At 27.7% G+C, this 11852-nt stretch overlaps 3 protein-coding genes across 12 annotated transcripts; 1 reads left to right on the forward strand and 2 right to left on the reverse strand.

Annotated features, from left to right (window-relative positions):
- Window positions 1–568: 568 nt before the first annotated feature.
- On the reverse strand, window positions 569–2359 carry LOC100740914 (40S ribosomal protein S9). Its single transcript, XM_012391020.3, has 4 exons — window positions 2225–2359; window positions 1699–1937; window positions 1322–1508; window positions 569–796 (listed from the first exon to the last, which is right to left on the reverse strand). The coding sequence occupies exons 2-4, from the start codon at window positions 1919–1921 to the stop codon at window positions 625–627; spliced, it is 582 nt and encodes a 193-aa protein (XP_012246443.1). The 5' UTR covers window positions 1922–1937; window positions 2225–2359; the 3' UTR covers window positions 569–624.
- LOC100741036 (luc7-like protein 3) lies at window positions 2222–11089 on the reverse strand. Of its 10 annotated transcripts, none has more exons than XR_002947558.2 (9): window positions 10610–11087; window positions 10257–10505; window positions 9974–10180; window positions 9739–9900; window positions 9473–9654; window positions 9305–9393; window positions 6991–9244; window positions 4234–4363; window positions 2222–2364 (listed from the first exon to the last, which is right to left on the reverse strand). XR_002947558.2 is itself a non-coding variant. In XM_033323336.1 (9 exons), exons 1-7 carry the CDS (start codon window positions 10712–10714, stop codon window positions 9171–9173), a joined length of 1068 nt encoding a protein of 355 aa, XP_033179227.1. In that variant the 5' UTR covers window positions 10715–11089; the 3' UTR covers window positions 6839–9020; window positions 9077–9088; window positions 9158–9170. The 10 variants fall into 10 exon arrangements, 6 of the variants coding, with proteins under 6 accessions (XP_003493049.1, XP_033179227.1, XP_024226508.1 ...); XR_001102628.3 differs by lacking the exon at window positions 2222–2364 and having other exon boundaries at window positions 4169–4363; window positions 6991–7061; window positions 9134–9244; XM_033323336.1 differs by lacking the exons at window positions 2222–2364; window positions 4234–4363 and having other exon boundaries at window positions 6839–9020; window positions 9077–9088; window positions 9158–9244; window positions 10610–11089.
- LOC100743397 (mitochondrial glycine transporter) lies at window positions 3466–6600 on the forward strand. The gene is made up of 7 exons (XM_024370741.1): window positions 3466–3633; window positions 4991–5109; window positions 5189–5273; window positions 5342–5521; window positions 5701–5872; window positions 5949–6208; window positions 6285–6600. Exons 1-7 carry the CDS (start codon window positions 3580–3582, stop codon window positions 6309–6311), a joined length of 897 nt encoding a protein of 298 aa, XP_024226509.1. The 5' UTR covers window positions 3466–3579; the 3' UTR covers window positions 6312–6600.
- Window positions 11090–11852: the final 763 nt, after the last annotated feature.

An 11852-nucleotide genomic window follows, 5' to 3' on the forward strand; every position in this document is an offset into this window, starting at 1 on the left:
AATTTCAACGGGTCATATTGCCAGCACTGTTCCTATGCGGCGCTATCCTCCAACCTATTCTAATAAAAATTCTTGATCAAGGACTTCTTATTTCAGATTCAACTTATTTTTTCCTCGCAGCATACATTGAAAACTAACATTTTTTACAGGATTGTTTTATTTCAATATGTTTATTTAAAAATAAGTTTAAATGAAAATAAATGAAATATTTTTCCTTCAATTAAACTTGATATAAGATTATTCATTTTTGTAATCATAGGATAAGAATTATACATGTATATGGTTTAGTTCGTTAATAAAATTATAGAAATGTACTAATTGTAAATTATTAACCAAACATGAATATTTAACTGATTTTCATTGTTGAAATGATATATTAGACGATATTATTACATAAAGTTATTTATTTCTTCATCCATATTATGTAGGAATTTAATAATTTCCCCACTAATTCTGTATTTTCCTATTAATATCTTACAATTTTCTGCCGATAATATTGTTCTTTTAAACACTAAGCTTATATTACTCAAAGAAGTAGGAACTTAAATAAAAATCAGAACTTAAGAAATTATTGAACATTTAAGGAATACTTTTATTAAATAAAAGTATTACAAAACAAATGATTTAATCTTCTTCTTCTTCTGGAGCAGCTCCTCCGCTTCCCTTACGCAAGTTCTTCCTCTTGACACGACCAGGTCTACCACCACCAAATGGAGATTTTAGTGAGAAGTCAATGTGCTTCTGTGAATCCAATCTCACAATGAAAGATGGAATGTTCACCACTTGTTTGCGCACTCTGGAATAGGAATACATGTTATGTTTCGTATTTCTACTTCCCAATAATTTGTATCTTTAATAATTTAAGATATTAATTTGACTCTATTTAACATATAAAGAATATACCAATTATATATTTTTAACGCGAATACGTATCCGTAAGTATGCGACAGACGTTAAGTGCTAGTTCCCTAACACTCAAGTGGCCTGCCTGAAAGAAAATATTAATACACAGTGCTGCATGTTCTCGAGTATCATAGCTACCCAGCCAATATTTAAAATCACATTTTTTCTATTGTTTTCATTGGACAATCAGGAATGTTTGAATACCTGCAGTAGCCAAAAGACTATTACTCTCACGTTTCATTCTTAGAAGAAACTAAAAATTGTCTCCAGTTATGAAACCAAACAAGTATTTACTCCTTATTTGGTGATTAATCTGGAATTTACTATTGCCTTAAAGATTAGAAAGAATCTGTGTATAATCAGATATTTCTTGCCCATTTTTTAAGGCATATGAAGTATTCTATTTAATGAAATTTACCTAATATGACGTTGACGAATAAGCACACGGGCATGATGAATAGATTTAGCAAGTCCCAATTTGAATACTTGAGTTTGAAGTCGTCTTTCTAAGAAATCTTCGATTTTCAAGCCAAGAACATAATCAAGTTTCATACGGCTTTCATCTAGTACTCCAATTCTTACCAAGCGACGCAAAAGAGCATTTCCTGATAATTACGTACTTTAATAAATAAAAATTAAAGTATACAAAGAAAACATTAAATGTATGATTTCATCAGTAGAAATAAAGAAATAACATCAAAATGATCAGACAAGAGGTGTCAGAAAGTAATTCATCATATAAATCTAGTAAAAAGTTTATTGAATGAAAGATATTAGTAAGAATTTATGTAGTACCTTCGAACAAACGTTTAGGATCCTTTTCTTCCAAAGTAAGAAGCTCGCGAGCAGCTTTTCGAATATTTGCTAGTGTGTATTTAACTCTCCATACTTCACGCTTGTTACGAAGACCATATTCACCAATAATTCGTAATTCTTGATCTAAACGAGCCTTCTCATAAGGTCTCCTTGGAGTAACATAAGTTTTTGAAAAAACTGAGGGTATCCGTCCGTTAACCATTTTGTATAGTCGTTACCTAATATATATTTAATAAAAAATATTTTCTTTTATTTCATAAATATATGTAATATTTAAATGAATAAATTTATTGTAATATTGTAAAATTATGCTTCTATATAAGATAACGAAAATAAAATTTATTCGAACCACGTGTGTAAAGAACGTTAAGAAACAATCAATTCGAAGAGATATTTAAACTCAACCTAATATAGTTTAAAATACATTAGATATTGATAATATTAGAAATTGTTATTATTACTGAAAGAAATTAAATTTTAAAAGACTTCTAAGTAAATAGCATACCTTACTCGACTGCGTAAGAATAACGACCACACCACGCTGTATACGAAGTAGAAATGGCCGACATCCTACTGCAAATTATAATTCTGAAGCGAACACAGCGCACAAACAGGAAATCCAGTTCGTTTCAAGTAGCGGGCTTTCTAAGAAATATTTTATTATACAATACATAATAATATTGTATGTACTATTAAGATTTAATATAAATTAAAAGAATTTATAATTCTAATAATAATACACCAGCCTATATTATTCATACTGTCATATTTAGAATAAAAAATATTTTGTTCATTTTAGAAAGATTAATTTTTATTTAAATAAAAGTATTAATAAAAAATACTCTTTAATGCTGAATATTTTTAAATATTTTTTAATTATAATTTGATAGTTTTTTTCATATAATAAATTTGATATATTAATTATATTTGTACAACTTGTCTCAATGCTTTAATATGATAAACATGTATCCCATGTATTTTTTTGTACGCCATTATATCGAGATATCTTATAAATCTGAAACATACATCTTACAAAATATTTATCAATGAACTGTTTTCGTTATTTTTTAGTTGTGAAATGTAAGTTTAAAACAAACAATACATACGTCATTGACCACATGCAATTACGAACAAATCCACGACAATATCGCAAACAAATTTATTTCAAAATAATAAGTCCTTTGATAAGAACGAATTTTTTATCGGCTTCGCGATAATTTTATAGAACTTTATATTCTACATTACTGCTGACCTATCTGTTTTCAAATGTGCAGTTATTACGAAGTACATTCAGTAGTAATGATATAATTATATTTACAGTATATAGTAACGATAAATGTACGGTATATTTTTAAAATGAATAATTAAGTGCTCTATTTAATTTTATAAAATATCAGCATTTCATCTTTAAATTTTTTAATTCTAACCTAAACAAATTCTTTTTTTATGCCTAAACCTTTACTTCATACTTATAAATTCTTTAATCAGCTACAAATACATACATATGTCACTATTTTTATCATGAAATATTATGGTACATGAGCAATAAATTATTTAAAATAGATAGTCATCTTAATTTTGTAAAGTCATTGCACTAGAGTATATATTTTTAAATCATTCTTTCTATCTTTTTATCATTATTTTTTTTTTAAATTATTTTGAAATTTTTAGTTTTTTTTATGTAAAGAGTGTGAAATCATATGATATTAAAATCAATGTATATAACAAATAACATATTTTGTAATTCTTATATCTTCAGATTAAATACATACTGAAATAAGTCACGTTTCATATTAAGTCACGTTTAAATCACGTTTTAGTTTGATATTCTTGGATTTTTTTACTGGAGCATGCGTCGATATGCAGGGTTATTCTATTGACCCAGAACATGGTGAGACAAAGATAAAAGAAGATGTAAGTAAGAATCACGTTTTCAACATGCTCAGTATCTTTGTAACAGTAAAGGAAGCATTAAGAAAACATTTTTGTTCAGTTTTGTCTTATATCAAGAACTAGTTCACTTTATTGCAATTTAAAATCTTTTCATTTTTAAACTTCTAATAGATTTTATATCATGGAAGCTTTTGGAACTGTAAGTATTGGAATCTCATTATTTTACAATAACTTCTTTTTTGAATAATTTGTAAGAAATTTAATTAATAAAATTTTTATTGATTGTAGTGACAAAAATCCCAAAAATTGATAAGGGAAAACGTTGTTATACTTGAAGCTACTGTTGGGTTTACTGTTGGGTTTAAAAAATTTTATTTAGTATCTTCTTTGTTTGTATATATATGAACAGTTGTCTTTTAATAAAATTAGATAAAATATTTTATGCTTAATATTATGTAAATATAAAAGAATATTGGAATGATTAGTTTAAATATATATTAAATAAAATTTATTTATTTAATTATTAAATATATTATATTATATATTATACTTTTTTTGATAAAGATTATTCTATACATTGAATAAAAAAAGAAAGTACTAATATATTTGAATAAAAAATACCTCTAATTAGAAAAAGAGGTGTACTGGATGGGAGATGATTTATGTGGAGCAGTATCCACCATTTAGTATCTCATGTGTTCATTTGCATTATGAATTTGCGAGTTTGATGTCCCAAATATACAAGTATAAGCTGAAAAAGAAAATAAAAAATTATCTATTCTACGACTATCATAAAAATGTAACTGTTATACAATTATAAAAAGTAGATTTATAATTTTGATAATATTCAAAGATATTCAAAATAAAATTTTAATATTTAGTAAGACATAAAAGCAGGCCATGTATTAATCATCATTTAGAAATGTTATATCTGTACCAAACATTGTGTGAATTGAATATTATAAATTCTTTTTATAGAAAGTATCTTTTCATAGTCTATAGATCTAGACTGCAGCATATTATTTTTAGATATAGTTTACAATTAAAAAAAATAATTAAGAAATATTAAAAAAAGAAGTGAAAAGAGATCATCTTGTAATGTATGTATAGATAATAATTATATTGACCTTTTAAAAGAAGTTTATAACTCACGTGAGTAAACTCATGCAAGATAATAGGTCATATGTGTATTACAATCACAGTTATCATATGAGATGTATTAATATCTACTACTCTATTGTATCGCATCTTCAATATAATTTTTCTAAATTATATAAATAGAGATAGATTTGCACAGTATCTCAAATATTTAATTAGAAATATATCATTTATTCCAATGCATTTTCAAAATTAAAATTTTTATATATATCTCTTTTAGTATCCTGTTTTGAAGTCTTTTCTTGTGGGATCACTATCTGGTACATTTTCAACTATTTTATTTCAACCATTGGATCTTGTTAAAACCAGACTCCAAAGCAAAGTAAATATGCATCTTGAGTAAGTGTAAAATAATATAATGTTTCATTTTTTAAATTAATTTATACAAAATTATTTAATTTGCTTATTCTTGTACTAGTACTCCAAAAAGTGGTACTTTAGGCATAGTAATTCATATAATCAAAAATGAAAATGTGTTTGGACTCTGGAAGGGTATAACTCCAGTAAGAATTTTTGCAATTATTAGATTTGACAAACTTAAGAAATGTTACTGATTAAACAAAATTTTCAGACCATTACTAGGGTTGTACCTGGTGTTGGATTGTATTTTTCAACATTACATTGGTTAAAGCACACATTGCATCTAGAAGATCCACTCACATCTACAGAAGCTTTGCTATTAGGTATTACTGCAAGGTCTATGTCTGGAGTTTTATTAATTCCAATAACAGTAGTAAAAACACGTTTTGAAGTAGGTGTAATTATTACAAATATATTTATATTTTAATATATACACTATAGAAAGAAAAATATGCAGAAAGTAAAATTTAATGATTAGACATAAAAATATTGATATTAATAATCTAGAATATTCCAGTTAATACCAGTTACATGAAATCATAAAATTTAATATTGATATTATTTTCATAGAGTGAAGTTTATAAATATAATAGCATAGCAGAAGCATTAAGATTAATTTACAAGCAGGAAGGAGTAAGAGGTCTTTCAAGAGGGTTAATACCAACGTTATTAAGAGATGCTCCTTATAGTGGCATTTATCTCACGTTTTATACTCAATTAAAAAGTATTTTTACGGAAGCAGGTAAATTTTTATCAAAATAAAATTATAAACTAATTTATCCACGATATGATTATATCTTTTTAATATTTCTTTTTAGATTTTCCCTACGCCAAGTCGTCAGCTCCGATTCATTTTAGTTGTGGAATACTAGCAGGAATATTTGCTTCCATTGTAACACAACCTGCTGATGTAATCAAGACAAAAATGCAATTATATCCCAATGAATTTAAAGACGTTCGTAATGCAGCTTTTAGGATTTATAAAAGATATGGTGTATTAGGATATTTTAAAGGCATTGTTCCACGAATGTTGAGAAGGACATTAGTGACTGCAATGGCTTGGACCGTATACGAAGAGGTAGCAAAATTTGTAAATCGTTCACTTTTTTATTATCAAGACAAATCATACGAATTAAATAATATATTATTTTTAGGTTACAAATTTTATAGGGCTTAAATAAAATTGTTTCTATTTAATAATATAATTTGTTGGTGTTTGTTAACATCAAATTTAAAGAAAGTCAATAATTTACGCATGATGGAACCAAAGTCATTCAGCCAATATAAATATTTACACTTGATATACAGTATTTTAGTTTTGTACAAAGATAATTTGATTCTAGCGGACAATTGTATTATAGCAAATATCACTACTATGTACAGTATTCAGGTAGAATATCCTATCGCTCAATAATGTGTTATTCCTGTATATATTTTTATTTAATAAATTTTATAATTTAATGTTAAAAATTGTACAGTATCTGTTACTTTGCTTATATTCCTGCCTATTTTAATGTTTGCATGTTTTCCAAAATAACCTGATACTTTCATTGTAGTACTGTTTTATTAAATTTAATTAACAATCTTAAAGGTATTACAATTTAAATTATAGACAATTTACCTTCATATCTTTTTTTATATGTAGCCTAAAGTAACATTTGCATCAGATACGAATAGATTACTAATAAATCTGCTTTTAATTTTTAAATTATAATGTTGACAATGGTATTTAATTACTAAATTTTTAGAATTTTGATTTTTCGTAATTAGCTTGAAGAGTATGCGACACGACAAATATCAACTTAAACGCAAGTGTATAAAATTCATGATTGGAATTTTTAGATTATGCAAAATCTTTACCTTAATATTATATTAAGCAGTGTGCAAGTGAGCCTGTTGTAATGGTTATATTCCCATGGCATGTCTCCTGTCTGAAAATAGACAACACAGCTTTTAGAAATTATGATCCTATTATCTTTTTTTCTCATATTAATTTTGGTCGTTACCAAATAGCACAGGATAACGTATTTATATATTATTTGTTAACCTTGTCCTAATACATGACATTTAAAAAATTATCATACTTCTGTCGGCTACATGTGTGAGGAAGCAGATTACATAATTAAAACTGATCATCTTTGCTTGTGACATTGGAAATAAACAGAATAAGTTTTTAAATACATTATACAAAATTTAAATAAAAATAATTGATGTATTAATAAACTTATAGACGAAAAAGTGACATTAATTATCATTACAAAAGTTATATAACAAATATTATTAACCTTTTTAGAAGATACTTATTAATATAAAAATTTAATACTATTTAATAAATTCACTCCTTTTTCATGTGAGTAGGTCTGTGCTGAAATAATGTTTTAATAAATTTATTTTTAGTAATTTTCCTTCAATATAAAATTATTTATCAGATGTATGACAGTATAAAAATGAAATGAGAGTGGAATGAAAACCTATCATGATGGATAACAAATTTTAATTAGAAACAATTGGGATCTTTTATCATGTAAGACTCCTTTCATCCCAATGTAACAATACAAGACGATCCTTTATTTAGAGCCATTATTTTAATACTTTGTTTCTTCCATTTCTCTTTCTTTCTTTCTATTTTTTTTTAATCTATGTGGTCCAGGAAGTATATTATTAAATGTGTGAATGATTTATCATGAGTCAATATGAATTACATATGAATTACACAAATGTAGTACGCGCACAAAGTATGAGTTTTCTATAAGCCGAAATGAAGGACACGATAAAAGAATAAGACAAGATATGATTAAAGGGGATGTCCTCGGAGCACCATAAGATACATTCCACATGACCTGTCATCAACCTTCAAATCGCTGTACCGTGATACTATAACAATTACGACTTTCTGCTAAGAAAATTTGACTGAGCTTCGCCATGTCCTGTCTCTCAGAACTAAAAATAATGGAGAAAAAAATGCATGCAAAGGGAAGAATATGCATCATATATGATACATGTTTCTCGAACTTTTACAAGTAGAGTTCAAAAGACGACGATACAACTATATACCAAGTTATAATCTGGACTTATTTATCGATTAATCAATTATAGCCACATGGCTGTTAAATATGCGTATTTTATATTTTTGGACTATACATATGAATCTTTTATTATTTCAAAAAATTATGGCTTTATTATCTTAAACATAATGATTAAACTTGTTCCTTTGGGTACATAGCAGAAATTTTCCCTGACTAATTAATAATTGTTTGATTTCAAATTGAATATGCTCCAATAAATTACAATCAGGGTATAAGGAAAGTAAGAGCAGGAGTTTGTTATCATAACTTTAAGCACTCAAATATTGCTCCAAAATAAAGATCACCATTTTGAAAACGTCTAATTTTCCTAATAAAAGGACATGTTTGGTATTATCATTCCGATATAAATACCTCAGAAATGCGTAGTAGAAGCTAGGATTGTATAGTCACAGTCACACAGGGCACTGTTGTGGCAGGTCTACGGAAGTAGGCACTGTTTCCTCCACTAAACCACTAATTTCTTTTCGACAAAAAAGCTATGCAGTTGTTGAAGTTATATAATTGATTTACCCTATGAAGACATTATACCGATCAAAGCAAGCATAGGTATACCTTCTCCTATCTTGCTCTGTAGACAATATCTATAGTACTACATGATAAAAATACCTTTCATATGGGAACAACTTTTACTATTCCTTGCTCGACATTACCTCGATGCACCGTTTTTCAGTAATACGTTACATAGAGCGAGCTCGTCACTTTGAAAATTAAACGCTGTACAAACAGGTCCATATGAAATTTAGTACAAGTGTTTCTCCGATTAATAGGCAGGACCAGAGACTGGCTCGCTGTGACTATGCCATTCTTCAAAATTACAGATAATTATCATGTATATATTATGTGCATCTAATGAAACTCACCTGGTAAAGAACCTGTACAGTAATTGAGACGAGTATGATATATTGTTTAGTGCATACCTGGCTTACTTCTCACTCACTAACCAATCAAGAGTAGTTACTTGTGACTTCGACTTCTAGATCGATGGCGACGCCGGTTGTGATGACTCGAGCTTCGATGATCACGACTTCCTGAAAGTTAAATGGATATTTGAATAGTTCAAATTTTGCTATGGTGCATTATTTATTTACCTTTATCTCGAGCATGACGTCGGTGATCATCATCTCGATGTCTGTCATGTTTGTCTCTTGATCTGCTTCTACTTCTGTGTCCTGAATTTCTGCACATAATTAGCAATATGAAATTATCATACCTTAATAATTTAATGTAATAAATTAACATGTGAGTAGCTATGATACCTGTGACTGCTTGAGTCATGTCTGCCTTTATCATCATCACGCCTACGACGCTTATCTCTTTCTCTATCCCTATCCCTATCATCTCTTCTTCGCCTATCAAGTTCTTCATTTGCACGTGCTCTTTGTTTTCTATCCTCTTCCCTCCTTTGCTCCTTTTCATCTCTGGCTTTTTCACGTTTGCTCTACAAAGTTATTTTTATAGTAATTATCATTTCAAGCTATCAGAGAATGTATACAAAATATATTTCTTAAAAGTTATGAGTTACCATAATTTCTTGAAGTGCGCTCTTTAACCTAGCATAGCCAACATGTTGTTTACCCATTAGGTGATCATCAATTCGTTGTTGAGCATCACCAACAATAAGAAATGCACCACATACATCACATACCTCCATCTGTTTTTCTTGTGCAGCAGCTAATTCAGCAGTCTAAGATAAACGAAATTTTTAGCTTTTACTGTTCTTTATTATGATACTTTATACAATGTATTATAATATTTACCTGATTGTAATGACTATTATCATTAGACTTTCTTAACGTTTCTCGTTCTTCTTTTAATTGATCGCATAGTCTCATTAGGCCTTGAGCCTGTTCCACATTGCCTTGTATTCCGCTTTGCTCTGCTTCTTCTACTAGTTTATTGATTTTTTCAGTTAAAAGTGCAATTTGTTCTTCATTTCTTTGAGTTTGTGCTGGTGTCAAGGTAGGCTAAATAATAATTTATAGATTTTTATCATTACAAACACAGGGCACTCTACAAAATGAATCTTTAAAATTAATTTACCGCTTCTGTTCTTCCAATAAGGGCTAATCGTTGTTTTCCCTTTATTATTTTTCTTTCAACTTCATTCAACATGCTTTGACAAAATCTAATAAATTCATCCTCGTATTGTTGTTTTCGATACGAGTAAGGAGCTTTTTCGAATAACTCTCTAGCTTCGTCATCATGCACTCGAGAACACGCACCCAAATCAGCTCTCGTATTAACGAATAAGTCATGAGGGCAAAATTTAACTAAATACAATTTACAAAACTGTAATGAAAAATAAGAATGAAAATTATGACGAAATATCAATACTTCAAAACTCCAACTTTTCAAATAACTATGTCGGAATATCAACATTTTCGAGTACTTACCTCAGGATCTTCCCAATTAAGTTCTTTGGGTTTTTCATTGGGAAGAACATTTCTATTCCTTCCCATAAGCTCGTCGAGCAGAGCAGCAGCAGCAGCAGCAGCCATGTTCCAAAATTCTTGATTGAATGTCGGTTATTAATGGTATACGAAAATGCACCGATAATTTTTATGTAAACACTATGAAACCTACGTAGTTTGTTCGCGCTTTACAAGTAGGATTTAATAAATGATGGAACTGTGTAAAGTCACTCGAACAAGAAAAACACACAGGGACATTAAGTGAATCAAACGAAGTGTTAATACTTTGATTCTAACCCCGAACTCCTTTTTACTTTAGAAGGCGGTAGTGTAGCAAACAATATGGCGAAACTTACAGAAAGTATATACATATGTGAAAGCGAACAAGAGAAAATCCAAATTTCCACTCGTTCAATTCAATAAACAATGTATATTAAACAAATCCTAACTTGTTTTATATTTCTTTCAGCTGTTTGTTCTTTATTTATTTATTGCAAGTATCCTGAAAAATTAAAAAAGAAACTCTATACAGTAAAGCGCAACATAAGTTGCGCTATGACGTTCTGACAATCTTTGTTACTACTTGATATAATATGAAACATCAATGTCTCTTTTTAACAGTATGATATATATACAGGGTGGTTGGTAACTGGTGGTACAAGCGGAAAGGAGGTGATTCTACGCGAAAAAAGAAGTCGAAAATATAGAATAAAACTTTCTTTTTTAAATTTGTTTTTTTAAACTTTTCCATCGAGACAACGATCTACAATGAGATCCGTTATAACGTACTGCACGTGTACCGAGCGAAAATTCAAAGTCAATTTTCTCGAAAACAAAGCCTCAAACGAAAAATTTTTATTCTATATTTTCGACTTCTTTTTTAACGTAGAATCACCCCCTTTCCGCTCGTAATATATATATATATATATATATATATATATATATATATATATATATATATATATATATATATATATATATATATATATATATATATATATATATATATATATATATATATATATATATATATATATATATATATATATATATATATATATATATATATATATATATATATATATATATATATATATATATATATATATATATATATATATATATATATATATATATATATATATATATATATATATATATATATATATATATATATATATATATATATATATATATATATATATATATATATATATATATATAT

Source organism: Bombus impatiens, unplaced genomic scaffold (genome assembly GCF_000188095.3).
Source record: "Bombus impatiens unplaced genomic scaffold, BIMP_2.2 scf_0914, whole genome shotgun sequence".
In the NCBI taxonomy this organism is placed as follows: Eukaryota; Metazoa; Arthropoda; class Insecta; order Hymenoptera; family Apidae; genus Bombus; species Bombus impatiens.